The 14,523-nt window shown below is 36.3% G+C and overlaps 2 protein-coding genes across 2 annotated transcripts; both read right to left on the bottom strand.

Annotated features, from left to right (window-relative positions):
• Window positions 1–2,167: 2,167 nt before the first annotated feature.
• LOC122295462 (oleosin-like) lies at window positions 2,168–2,948 on the bottom strand. The gene has a single exon (XM_043104497.1). It carries the CDS (start codon window positions 2,871–2,873, stop codon window positions 2,403–2,405), a length of 471 nt encoding a protein of 156 aa, XP_042960431.1. The 5' UTR covers window positions 2,874–2,948; the 3' UTR covers window positions 2,168–2,402.
• Window positions 2,949–10,143: 7,195 nt separating this feature from the next.
• LOC122295640 (protein CHUP1, chloroplastic-like) lies at window positions 10,144–12,984 on the bottom strand. The gene is made up of 4 exons (XM_043104733.1): window positions 12,698–12,984; window positions 12,498–12,574; window positions 11,739–12,405; window positions 10,144–11,201 (listed from the first exon to the last, which is right to left on the bottom strand). Exons 3-4 carry the CDS (start codon window positions 12,069–12,071, stop codon window positions 10,203–10,205), a joined length of 1,332 nt encoding a protein of 443 aa, XP_042960667.1. The 5' UTR covers window positions 12,072–12,405; window positions 12,498–12,574; window positions 12,698–12,984; the 3' UTR covers window positions 10,144–10,202.
• Between the last annotated feature and the right edge of the window lie 1,539 nt (window positions 12,985–14,523).

Here is a 14,523-nt window from a genome sequence, read left to right as displayed (position 1 = left end):
GAAATAAACAATCAACTAATTGTTCAAAAAAAAAAAAAACAATTCATCTATTCTCTAAATCCATTTTAATTTATAAATAGATTTTCCCATCTATTCCTATTTTAATATGCGTTGTAATGTCATAAATTTATTACTATCAAAAGAACAATTTGGTTTTGAATTCACTCAAGAAATATTGCTATCTGTATTGTGTTGTTAGAACTGAAGGATGTTAAATAACATGATATTGAGAAGCAATAAATGTTATCTTGTGCAGATACTTTGGCCTCCATGTGTACTGATACCACATTCCTAAAGCCCGTTGTTTTTGTCTTTGTTTCTTGGCTTCGTTTGGTTGGTAATGGCTATCTTTGCTTCCTCTTTATAACTTCCGATTCTCGTATCCATTGCAAATATTTTTATTCTATACATTTTTATTCTGTACTTATAAAAAAAAAAAAAAAAAAAAAACCACATTTCATGCTTTGTTTTGTCAAATAAATGAATACTAAGCAATAGAAAAAAAATTTCTGTAAAAAAAAAATTATATATATATTAACAGAGAACGACAACGGCAGAGCAAAAACCAATATCAAACCGTTCTAATCTTTACCCACAAATGCAGATCAAAGAAAATGTAGATGAAATAATAAGCTGCCTACCCAGTTGAAGCTCGTCGGTTCCGGTCTTTGGTTCCGATTTGGGCTGTTGCGCAGCTTTCATCGCTCGGCTTCTTCTGTATCGTCGCTCGGCTTCTTCTCTTTCCCACACTCAGAGCAGCTCAAATCAGCTGCAAAAATGTGAAATGCAGCTCGTCGACGAGGTGGGAGGACTGGAGCGCTATAGTTCAAATCACGTGAAATGCTTTTCCCCCCCCCCCCCAGAATCCCGCATTACCTTTTTTTTTTTTTTTTAATTACCGGCTGACATGGCAACTGCCGAGATGCCGCGGCGGGGATACTCCCCAGGGGTATATAGCAGAACTGTTGTTATAAATAAGGGATCCCATGCACTAAAATCGAGATACAAAAGGGCCCCATGCATCGAAAATGAGGTTAGGGAACCGACATTGAATTCTTTAAGGAAAACATATATATATATATATATATAGTTATTTTTTATATATTGAACAGGATACACTTGAAATATATAGTTTTCTAAAGCTGTCTTCAGATGGTTTTTGATGTAGATGGTTTGCAATTTGATGTATTACGTGTTGTCTTTGTAAAGAGCAATGCTACCTATAGTCACTTTTGCGTACTCCCTGCGCACTCCATTGATATGATTGGCTGGATTAATTTTTTTTTAATATCCAACTAATCATATCACTGGAGTGCACAAAAAGGACTGCACATAAAATTTTGAGGTAAAAAAATGAGAATGAAACTTTGTTGTCCTGTTTTTATTTGAGTTTAGATTATATCTTGTTATCTGTTTGGACTCTAAGAAAAAGCAAGAAAGTGAACAAAAAGTACACCACCTAACGAAAACTCCAGCTCCATTCCAGTACCGATCATGCAAAATTAACCCAACTTGGATTCTCAGACTCAGAATCGAAGTTGGAAAATCACTTTAACTGTAATTAGAGTCGAAACCCTGAAATTATGTGTGATTGAGGTTCAGCATTTCTCGAAAGGCAACCGAATTAAGGTTTTTAAATTAATGCGTTTACATAAAATCCGCATCAAATCCTCTTCCATGCATTGCATCACAAGGTATCCAGATTTCTAAGGCTTTGCTCATCGGAAAGGTATCCAGCTCATTTTCAAGAGCACCGAGACAAGGCGCAACATTTCTATACGCGTCCTCGTACAAAGGCATGCAGATTTCTGTCCTTTCTGAGGACAGAAAAGCTCTTAGTACGACACTGAATATCTAAGGTCGAAAAGCTCTAAGTCCCATATGAGGATTTCAACTTCATCCGAGGTCGACAAGTTCCTGCCATTAACAGGGCATGAAGATTTCTGTCCCTTTTCGAGGACAAGCTCTTCTTAAACTTCTTGAAAATTTCTGAGGACAATTTATAAGCTTTTCGTGGGTGTCCACATTGATAAGTTCCTGCAATTAACTTCATTGCTGTTCATGAACCAAACCCAGGAAGAGAATACTTTATCCCTTGGTCCATATTTTTCAAAGACTTTTAACTATGTTTATTAATAATAAATAGTTCTCGTAATACTAATGATCATGCAGATCTGAACCGTTGAATCTCCAAGTACAAGAATCAACATTTTTCCAACCAAAGTAACGGATAACAAAATGTTCAAACAAACTGCCCAGCAAGAAATTTCACTTTTTTGAAAAAACAACACAGAAAAAAGGGAAGAAAATTCCAGACATGTAAAAAGAGAAAACCCGGGTAAACCCAAGAGTGGTACTGTCTAGCTATATATTATTATATTCAACCCGGTCCTCTCAGAATCTCAGGCCCCTGGAGCCGCATCCTTGGCATACCCACCGTACTGGCTAGCATAGTCCTTGACATGGCTGGCAGTGTCATAGATCCGGCTCCTCGCGTAGTCGAATCGGTCCGAACCGGGGGGGTTCAACCCACGGAAATATCGGTACATCCAAGACAAGGCGGCGATGACGGCCACGCCAAAGCCGCACAGGGACAAGAACCCAGCGATGCAGAAGAAGAGGATGGTGCCGATGGGGAGCCATATGGGGCTGGAGATAAGGATCAGCGGGGCAAAGAAGATGAAACATAGCGCAGTGACGGTGACGGTGAGGCCAGTGAAGATGAGCAAGACGGAGCCGGAGATGAGAAGGGTCAAGAATCCGATGAGCTGGCTGGAGTTTGGCGCATGGTCTTGGAGTTTTCGAAGGAATGCGGAGTTGGGTTTTGGGGCTCCTCTCTGGGTTTGAACTGAGCTGGGCTGACGGTCGGCCATGGTTAATTTTGAGAGCTGGAGCTGAATCAAGGTGTCTCTTGGAGAGAGCAGAGAGATGGAGGTGGTAAAAAAGGGGAGAGGAGAGAGGGAGAGACAGGTGTGTGGCGGGTTCTGTGTCAGTAGACATGCGCGGGCACACGTGGAGAGGAATGGCGTTCTGTGGGGAGTCGGGACTGGGTAGGATCGACCTTTTCTTTTGCCGTTTTCTAAGATGAACGTTGATTTGTGGACCGTATCTCATGTCCCCTAATTAAGGAAAGATTAAGACGTGTAATTAATTAAGATTTTGTAAATTAGGATTTATAATTAAATCCTAACAAGTGGATATTTAATTGAATTAAGATTTTTTTAATTAATTCTCGTTTCAGGTTTTATTTTCAAATATTTTTTAAATATAAAATATTATTTAAATTCAAATTTTTAATATTTTATCTAATTATTATCTAATCATTATAACTTTCACAAACTTTCAAATAAAATATAAAAAATAATATGATTTTTTAATTTTAAAATAAAAATTATATTTAAATACTATTTTAACTTTATAATATTTTTATTTAATATGTTCTCCATCCTTTTACAAAATCCAATAATACATCTTAATTCAAACAATTTTACTATTATTTATAAACAATTTTATTATTATTCATAAATATTCTGAAATATTTTAAGTGTTCAAACTTTTTCTCTCTTCTAACGGCTGATGAAAAAGATTTGAAATGATATGTATGATTTTATTTAATGAGAAATTTTATACACTACACTCATATCGTACTATGATAAAATGACATTGTCCATTAATTTTTAGTTTTTAATAAAACGTAAGGATGATCCAAGTAGATAAAAGTGTTATATTTTATATGATAAAATAAAAGATTTTTTTTTTTAATAGAAAAACCAAACTTCATTGAATATAAGAAAATTACAACATTTGTCAAGTCAAATAGCTTGAGAAAAAAGTCTGGAATACAATCCCCCACATCTCAACATTCCATGCATTTCGGGCAAGCCTTTGTGCTCTCGAGTACCCTTTCTATAAACATGAGTAAAAGAGCAAGATGCAAAACAAGTCTTCAATCTCATAACTTTAGCAAATAGATCCCCAAATTCATAAGCTAGCATATCATTTTTTTGTAACGAATTAACAAGTAGAAGGCAATTAGATTCCGCAATTAAGCTTCTGATACCCATACCAACACATAGTTGCATACCTCCAAAAACAGCTAAGAGTTCAATAGTTTTTGGATTATCCACTTCATTTTCAACCTTACTTGTTGTCATAATTATTTCACATTTATCATCCCTTAGAATGACCCCAATCCCAGCCTTACTAAGGTCACAAAACATGGCCCTATCAATATTAAGCTTTAAGAACTTAGCTAGGGGTGGACACCACCTTATATGCTTCTATAGTTGTATGAGTGCCTGCCCCTTCATAGATTTGAACCTTCTCAAGATGCCTAAAGCATGTTCAGCAACCTTATTTGTAGGCAACACTATCTTCTCAAACTCCATTTTTGTTCCTTCTATACCAAAAGCTCCAAGTCAGAGAGCACAAGATAGCCAAATGTCATAATCCTTCCTCTGGCACAGCTGAAGAACTAAATCAAACAATGTAGCAATTGTAGTAATAGCTAAACTAGGGACAAAATTTTTTTCAAGACTCTTGGAGTAGAATGCAACTGAACACTGCATGGTTTAAATCCTCAACTGGATAATCACAGAAACTACATTTAACTTCAGAAATCACTTTTTTTCTTTAGAATATTTTTTTTAGTTGGGGAGCCATCTTTACAAGCTTGCCTAACAAAATTTTTTATCTTATTTGGCACTAGTAGTTTCCACACAACCTTCCATACCACCTTCTGTCCACCCATTTTAAAAGCCTTTGCTACAGCACCCCTTAGTTGCTCAGAAATAAAACGATAGCAGCTTTTAACTGAAAACTGGCTATTTCTTTCATGCTCCCAAATCCATTTATCAGCTATATTCTCTTGTCCTATCATCAACTTACAGATATTTATGACCACATTTGGATTGAAGAAAGATCTAAGCATCTCTATGTTCTACCATCTATGAGTTCCATCAATCAGAATCACTACCAGATCCTTGCTATTTACCTCAATAATTACATAACCTTCTTGAACCAAAGGTTTATGTCGAGGAAGTGGTGGTTTATGTCGAGGTATCCACTTCTTAGTTCACAATTGTGTTGTTTTCCCATCCCCCATTCTCTATCTACACCCATCTTTCAACCACCTCTTAGCCTCTCATATGTCTCTCCAAGTGTAGGAAGTACAATGACCCAACCCTGTCCCAAAGAAACCTGATTTTGAAAAATACCTTGCCTTAAAACAGTTTATGAAGCAAAGAATTTTCTTCTTGTAGCAACCTCTAGCCTTGCTTTGCAAGAAGAGCAAGATTAAAGGTCCTATGATCCTTAAAACCCAAACCCCCTTGTAATTTCCTTTGACATATACTACTCCAACTCACCTAATGAATCATCCTTTCCTCATGCTTTGGGCCCCACCAGAATTTTTCCATAAATCCCTCTAATTCAGAACAAAAACCACTAGGCAAGAGAAAACAACTCATTGCATAAGTGGGTATTGAAAGAGCAACAACTTTCAATAGTACTTCTTTCCCCCTTGTGAAAGCAATTTCTTTTGCCAAAATTGAAATTTCTGCCAAACTCTCTGTTTTATGGACTAAAAAGCCCTAGTTTTTGACCTACCAACTATTGGACATAAGCCAAGATATTTCTCATACTTCTAAAACTCCCCATTGCCCCACAACAGACCAATTTCTTCCCTCCTCTCCCTCTCAACATTACTGCTGAACACTATGACAATTTTTTCCTTATTAATTTTTTGACCAAACACACTCTCATAGGAGTCTAAAAGAGCTTGTAACCTTATGCTTTCCTCCAACTCAGCCTTACAAAAAAGTAAACTATCATCTGCAAAGATTGTATGATTAATGTTTGGGGCCCCTCTACAAATCTTAATACTTGCAATCTGCTTTCTTATACCAGCCTCTTTCAACAAAGTAATCAACTCCTCAGTACATAGGAGAAAAAGATAAGGGGATAATGGATCCCCTTGTCTCAATCCACTACTTGGCATAATAGGCCCTTTAGGCACCCCATTGACTAAAACTAAAAAAGAGACTGAGCTAACATAAAACATAACCAAATCAGTAAAGGCTCTCTCAAACCCCATGATATTCATAACAACGATAATAAAACTCCACTCAACATGATGATACGCTTTACTCATATCCAATTTAATAGACATATATCCCTTTTTTCATTTCCTTTTATGCTTTAGAAAATGAATCAATTCATAAGCAATAAGCACATTATCAATAATTAAATGCTCAGGGACAAGTGCACTTTGACTCTCCCCAATGACAGATGGTAAAATAGCTTTCAATCTATTAGCTATAACATTTGCAATCAATTTATAGACCACATTACATAAAGACATGGGCCTATAATCAACAACAGATTCCAGAACTTTCTTAATAGGAATAAGAGTAAGATTCGTATGATTAATACAAGTGGGGAAAACACTTGAGTTAAGGGCTTGAAGTACTGCACCAGTGACTGAGTGGCCCACTAGATGCCAATATTTCTAGTAAAACAAAGGTGACATCCCATCTGGACCAGAAGCTTTTTGAGGATGCATCTGTGCTAATGCAGTAGAAACTTCAGCTTCAGTATAAACCTTGCAGAGGTCTTCATTCATTGATCTTGTTACTTTGTTAGCTAGTGGCCTAAAAGAATCAAGAGAACCCATGGGATTGGAGCTTTTGAAAAGGTCATCAAAATAACCAATAATAACCTGATCTTTTGCTCACCAGTATGCCAATTGCCATTGTCATCCTTTATCCTCACCAACCTATTCTTTTTATGCATCTGGGAAGCCTTCATATGAAAATATCTTGAGTTAGAGTCACCCTCTTTTAACTACAATGCTCTGGATCTCTGCTTCCACATTAACCCATCTCTTTCCAGCGACTTTTGGACCTCATCACAAGCCCTATTATGAGCCTCCATATAATTTCCAAAAGGATCACAATCATGCAACAAAGCCAAATTTTGTTTTGCCAAAGTCAGTTGTTTTTTAACATTCCCAAAAGAGTTTTTATTCCAACTGCTAAACTAAACCCCACTTTCCTTTAACAACCCCATCACATCATCCATACTACTGCCTCCACTACCCCTCTGCCAAGTGGTTTTAATAATGTCTTCACAAACCTTTTTCCCAACCCATATTGATTTAAACTTGAACTATCTTTTTGACTTAACAGAACGTTCGTCACCTTTAGCAAGAATCCAAATAGGAATATGATATGAGTTTGCAACCAAACCATGTATAACAGAGACAAAAGGAAACCTATTCCACCATTGTAAATTCACTAGGGCCCTATCCAATCTCTCATGAACACATTACACATCTCCCCTACGATTACTCCATGTGAACTTCTGATATCTATACCCCAAGTCCTTCAACTCACAGTTATTAACAATATTTCGAAATGTTGTAAGCTACCTCTCTGGTCTAGGATTCCCCCCCTCCCCCCCCAAAAAAAAAACAACTTCTCATGATGATACAACACCTCATTAAAGTCACCAATCACTAACCAAGACTCCCAATTCTTTCTACATTATCTTCTCAACAGCTCCCAAGTCTGCTTTCTTAAGGCACTTTAGGGTACTCATAAACCCCAGTAAGAAACCACAAACCATCTCGAGAACTAGATTCAACAATAGTGTCTATGTGATAGTGAGAATAATTTAAAATAGAACATTTAACATCCCTTCCCCAAAGCGAAGCAATCTCACCCTTACGACCACAGCAATCCACAACTAAATAATTTGAAAAACCCAAACGAAACTTCACACCTCAAATTCATGTGCTTTCAATCTTGTCTCTTGCAAAAACAAGATAACGGGGTCTTTCCTCTCGACTAAATCACAGAGGGTTTAAATGTCTCGTGGGTTTCCAAGCCTATAGACATTCCAGCTTAAAACCTTTACTGGTCTCGGCGGGGCTGGTCAATAGCTACTACTAATACCAACTGCTTAGGAAAGCCATTCACAGAGCTCCTCTTCAAGGGTTTGGATGCAGAAACGATTTCAACAGAAGGACCTTTCCTCTTTTTGCTCTTTGTTAAAGATGACCGTTGTGAACCTTCAGAAAGAGAAAACTTCGGATCATCCAAGACAAACAATCTCTTCCACTTACGGCTGACTAGCCCATCAGGCTTTACACAGCCCACTTGTAACTCCTGAGAACAACACTTTGGGCCATCAATAGGCCCACTCAATGCCATTGGCCCATCAACTTGACTAACCAACTCAGTGGTTTTTTGAATTTGAAAGGGGTTCGCAATTGACTCTAATTGAATTCCTACCCACTGTAACGGTTCCATTAAAGAATCCTGAACAACTTCCACCCTTTCTGCCTCAGGCGTAGCTACCCTAAAATCTATTTCCAAAACATTCAGCAAGATCTCTGCTTCCGTTTCAACAACTAAATTGGAGGTATTAACTGTAATGGCCCTTCCACCTTCCTCTGCCGAAGAGCCACCCACTACCAAACTCTCAGTGAAGGATAAATTCTGAAGGTCAAGGTCCAAGAATTTTCCTTCTTTCATTCGGTCACCAAACAGAGAAGCCTGTAGCCGCGCACCATAGGGAAGCATCCCAACTTCCACCTCTGCCGGTTTCCGTAAAGCACACTCCTTATAACCATGATCCAGCCATCCACACAAGTAGCAGAAATTGTGTAGATGTTCATAAGAGAAACGAACCCAAACTGGAACATCCTCTCCCATGGCAACCTTTGTTCCCTGCGACAGAGGTTTCGTAACATCAATTGTTACTTGAACATGCATGAACTCTCCCCAAGCCAACTCATCATCCTCCAAATCTACCTCTTCAACCCTACCTATTTTGGTACCAAGCAGTTTCCCCACATAAACATTTCTTGCCCTAAGCGGTAAATCATAAAGTTGAACCCAAAACTGTGCTTTAGAGATCTGAATATCGTGTATCTATTGACTGCCATTCACCTCCTGCATTAGCACCAAGTGCTTATCAAATGACCAAGGGCCCTCTCGCATCACCTTCTCCTTATCACAAAGATCATCAAATTCAACTAAGAACAAAGTCAATTTGAGATCTCAAAAGCGAACACTTTTCACCAATCTCCATGCTTTCCTCATCGTTACCTTAAAAGCATCCCGATTGGAATGCTTATCCATGAACAAGGACATTACCAAACACTTCCCTCCCCGCAGGTTCAAGTCCTCAAACTTTCCCACATCCACCACCACTTCATCATTTTCAAGACCCATCAACAACAAGCGTTTATATAGCTCTTGTAAATCACTATCCATCCTACCAACAATTGTCACCAGACAGAGACAAACACGCTGCACCTAGGTAGTAAAAAGAACCTCCACTTTTGCCCTAGAGCCCTAGAGAGAGAGAGAGGAAAAAAATGGCTAGGATTTTTTGTATTTTGTTTGGAAATTTGGAAAAGTTGTAATGATTAGTTTGAAAAGTTGTGATGATTAATTTTTTTAAAAAAAGTATTGATTAATTTAAAAGTGTTTATATTTGAGTGATATTTGAAAAGAAAATGGAATGAGATGTGATGAGATGGGATGAAAATTATTTCCAAACAACCCTTGAGATCCATATAATACTTAGCATAAGAACTCATTACAAAAGGAGGTAAAATAATATAAAAAGAGAAATAATAAATCACATGTTAGTATGTGATGTAAAAGATAACAAATATAACTTTTTTTATGTAAGAAATGAGAGGGGACGTGCCAGCATGAGCTCTCATGTTTAGCGAGTAAACATATCACTTACATGAATGACAAGGGGAATGATAACTCGTAATTGGGCTTACCAAGCCCCAATAGACCATAAGGCCCTATTTGGTTGGTGAAAATATTTTATCTCATCTCATCTTTTTATTACAATTTTTTTAAATTTTTACATAAAATATGATAAATAATTCAACTTTTTCAAATCTCAAAATAATAATAATATTAAAAAATAATATTTTACTAATATTTTATTTAACTTTCAATTTTCATATAAAACTATCTCATCTCATCTCACTATTTAAACTGCACCTAACTCAGCATTACGTCAAGCCTTATTGCCTTGAGAAGGGGAGGGAGCATGCCCACAAGGACGCCCCTCCTCATTACAATACATTTACCCAACTTTAAAAATACGAAAGGTGCAAAAATTCTATTATATGAATCTGTGAAATTCAATTGAACATAAAAAGTTTAAGCTTAGTAAATCCTAGCAGAAAGATATAAGAAATAAACAAGCAACATGAAGACAAAGAGGAGAGCAGCTACAAGATGCAGCAGATGGGTCTTAACCCGGTTATCACTGGGAATAATCACTTTGGAAGTTCTTGAATGCAGCAGCTCGTCTCCATGAGAAATTTCAGTCCTGTTTCCTCCATGTGGATTGATTCTTTTCTTAATGCATTCCCCAGCTGGACTGCTTGAATGGCCATCCATCACAGTTGCTAATGTTGCATATGAAGATTCATGTTTCTCACCCTCAAATTTACTCCTCAAAGCATAGTTTTTCTTTCCATCCGATATCTCTTCATTTGACTTTGGCATGTCTAGATATGTTGAATACTCCATTGATTTAACAGAATCATTAAATGAAACACGCCTTGTGCGCTGAAAAGTCTGTGTTTCCACAGATTTGTTGGAGTCTTGCAGTTCTAGTTTCTTGGATAAGGTGATGACTAAACTATCCCCTGTTTTCCTTAGCATTGGTTGCTTTGATGGAACCACTGACATGAAAAATCTGCGAATTAGGCCACTCCTGCTCAAAGAATCCCCTCTAGAGGTCCGATCATCCTTGCTTCTCCCCCACCTCTTAATGCTTGAAGTTACACCAAGTCTATCAGCACTGCTTCTTTGGCTACTTGATGAGCTATCATATGTAGTACTGCTGTAAATTTCGTCACTCTCGGCAGAGGTGTCAGAGGAAATGCTGTCAAATCTGGGATCTGACATTAATGGCTTAGTTTTCTCATGAGATTCTTGGCTTGAAGGCTTGCTCGAATCACATTTCGAGGTCTTTATTGATTTGTTTTGATGATTTTGGATTTCAAACCTTAAGCAAGTGTGGATCCAGCGCTGGTACACAAGTTCTTCGACCATGTCGAATCTGTTCTTCTGCAATCTTTCAACTTGATCCTGAAGTTCTTCATTTGCATGTTTTAAACTACTTAATTCCTCTTTGGCCTTGGCCATAATTTTATCCTGCAACATTACAGTGAAAAAGCATTGAGTATTTCTATGGAGATTTCCAAAGCTTGAGCGACTTCAAATCTTCTGGGATGCATGGCTTATTAGGAATCCATATTCAAGTGATGAGCAATGTTTGGCTTGAAATCAAGCATAATTCACTGTATTCATTTGTTCTATAATCTGAGTTGAGAAAGAGGTTAAGCAGCACCTTTCATTATGAAAAACACAGATTGTTTGGTTCCCAAATGTTTGGTTCGCAAAGAGATCTAACTCCAACCAGTGAGATTATTGTGAAGCATTGATATGTAATTAGAATGACATGCGAGTAAAACTTGATTGCGGAACCTGCTTTATGCAAAAATGGTGCATAAATATATAAGTGGCAGTAACACACTTACAAACTGAAACATTGATGCATTCAGTCGTAGAAAAATATTATTTGTCGTTTTTTTAATTATCATCTTTTCATCATACCTTGCTGTGATATTAAATGATTAGAAAACTGTTTATTATTTTCTACTTAATAAGAATTTCAGTTTTTGTTTATACCTCTGTCATCTTGGAAAGAGCTGCGATTCTGGCTTTGGCAACAATCAACTCAATTGCCAATTCCCTCTTTTCTAACTCAAGCTCTTTGTTCATCCTCTTCATTTCTGCAACTTCAAGCCCAACATTTTTGACAGATTCGAGCTTCTTCTCAACCATGGTATCTCTGAAAGAGATATCATCATTCTTAAAGCTGGAAACTTGTTCTTGGAGCAACATCAACCGCCCTATTACCTGGCTTCCTTTGGCTTCTATCTTCTCTTGCATTCCCTTTAACCTCTTCTTTGCCATTTCAAGTTGATTCTCTGCTACGAAAACCCTCTTTGATTTGTTCATGAAGCTTCTCTCTCTCAACCTGCAATGATTCAATGGTGATCCTAAGCATGTCAATCTCCGTGGTTTTGTCCTCTAATTGCCTTAGCAAATGCTCAATGGATAATTGCTGTTCTTTCAGACCATACAATTCAAGCAGTTTCCCTTCAATGGTCACTTTCCTCTGCTCCACTTCCTTCACCAAGCTCTGTACAAGCCCCATCTCTGTCACATTGCTCAATTCCTTGTCATGTATCAAAAACTCAAATTCTTCAGACCCTATTTTCCCAGCTAAACTTGGTTTCAAGTTTCGTTGCCCTCGAATTTGGGTCATTGTACTGTCTTCCTCTTCTTCATCCTGCAATATGTAAAAATTATAAATTTCTACTATTCTTTGTGAACTTTTAACATATTATATGTGCATGTATGTTTGAGGGAGAGAGAGAGTACTAAAAGCATCGGATTTTTTAGATTTTTTTCCTCCTCCTCTTGGATCTGTTGCTGCTGGAGATCTGATTCATGGGTATCTGGGTTCATGAAAGCACCGCCAAAATGAGCCACTATTTGTGAAACTGATATTAATAGTACAAGAGCACAAGTAAAACTGTAAAAGTGGTTTTCACAGTCGACAAACAGAACTTTAGAAGCACCTGACAGTCTAATTACTGTGTTCTGCTTCCAGGAAGATCCTACGTTTCTCTGTGAAAATGAAAAGGCAGCAACTGAAGCTACAACAAGGCAGCTTACTCTGATTATCAAGTTGTTCAGTACAGGTCAGAACAGCTTAATTCCCAGTTCAACTGGGAAATGTCCCAAGAAATTCATCACTTTCCTTTTGTGTTTTCACCATCACAATCTTCTTATCAAATGTATGTATGTCACAGTTCAGTAGCTCATCACCAAGTAGTGGCTGTTCTTCTATCGGGACAATGATATTTATTGCCATTGGAAGAACATGATAGAAAATCTGCACCATAACGACCTTTCACAATGAAAGCAGACAAAGAAGAAAGTTCAGGGACATTGGTATAAAAGCCAAAGGACTTGAAAAGTAGAAAGGGCATTGTTTGTTTTTTATATTGATTTAATGTAATACGTTATATTATAAAATTATTTTTATTATAAAATAGATCTAACGTAGGATCATATAAAGCCATGTCAGATTATGAATTTATTTTTGTAAAATCTCTTTATGGTCATAGCATTTCTATTCTTTTATTGGATCAAATAAATCGGTGAGTTAAAAAATATTATTTATTCTCGAATCCATTATAGTTATATAAAAGTTAAAATATAAATTATTTTTTCATGTAAGTTAATATGAAAAACTTCCACATGAATAACATGCTGGTGGCATTGATTTGTAAATAGATTTTATTATTATTATTATTATAATTTACGAACAATGTGATGATTATATTTGTATGTCAAATATCCATGATAAGGGGGAATGGGTTTGACTAGCAAGTGGACACCATTACAAGCAAAGATAAATCCAAATTCCATAGGGAAGGAATGTATCTCAATCACATTAATGTTGGTGGTCCATAAGACTGATTTTTAAGATATTTTAAGTAAATGATCATAAAATTGTGTGAGATATTTATATATTCATGAAAAAGAAAGAATGTAGTATGATATTGTAATCTCTTTTTTTTTTTTTTTTATCTCTAGTGTGGGAGATATTATAATACTGAAAAAGAAACAAATTTGTTATATAATGTAGCTTTTGTAAATGAGTATTTTATTTTTATATGTTTTAATAACTATAGTTTTATGGAGTAATGGTATATATAATCATAGGGTGTGCAAGTCTCGCGCATTTTCTTTAAAAAAAGTGAAGTCTATCATTAGAAAAATGATTTATGCGAATTTCAAATTTATTTATTTTTTTAAAAAGAGTGCGCGGGATTTACATATCCCAAAATTACAAATATCATTTCTTAATTTTATGATCTTTTGTTCTTATTTATCTACTACATTTTAGTTCTTACAATTAGGCTACATCTAATGATCTAATGATCAATGCCCAGATGCAATTTTATCAAGAACTTCAGATAGACCATATAGGGACAAGGACTCCCAAATGAAATTCCAAGGAATGTTTGAAACATAAAATGTAAAACAGTGAAAACTTAATATTTCTAAAAATTTGTTTAATGCTAATTTTGTTATTATATATACAATCTTTGGAGTTTACTATCTTAGAAAAATGCTCCTAAAAAATCCTAATGTACTTTGGGTTTGCAAGAAGATTGATATTATTGTAATAAGTTCTACAATTAACCAAAATCAAATTAAAAAGATGAGTAATGCTTTGTACAGTCGTAAAACGCACAAATGTTGTGTAATTACTTTGAAAAAGAGTATGGATTATTATTAAAAAATTCATTTCTTTTCACGTGGATCTTGTATTTATTCATTTTTTTCAAAATAAATGGTGCTTGCGTATTCACAGTTACAACTATCATTTCTC

This window comes from Carya illinoinensis, chromosome 15 (genome assembly GCF_018687715.1).
Source record: "Carya illinoinensis cultivar Pawnee chromosome 15, C.illinoinensisPawnee_v1, whole genome shotgun sequence".
NCBI classification, from domain to species: domain Eukaryota; kingdom Viridiplantae; phylum Streptophyta; class Magnoliopsida; order Fagales; family Juglandaceae; genus Carya; species Carya illinoinensis.
The sequence above is the reverse complement of the archived record's forward strand: the minus strand, read 5'-3'. Positions and strand labels throughout refer to the sequence as shown.

Excerpts from the sequence above, each read along its gene's own strand:
- LOC122295462 (XM_043104497.1), bottom strand. The coding sequence starts at position 2,873 with ATGGCCGACCGTCAGCCCAGCTCAGTTCAAACCCAGAGAGGAGCCCCA.
- LOC122295640 (XM_043104733.1), bottom strand. The coding sequence starts at position 12,071 with ATGAACAAATCAAAGAGGGTTTTCGTAGCAGAGAATCAACTTGAAATG. Across the intron at positions 11,202-11,738 it reads CTCTTTCCAAGATGACAGAG|GATAAAATTATGGCCAAGGC; the intron begins GTATAAACAAAA and ends GTAATGTTGCAG.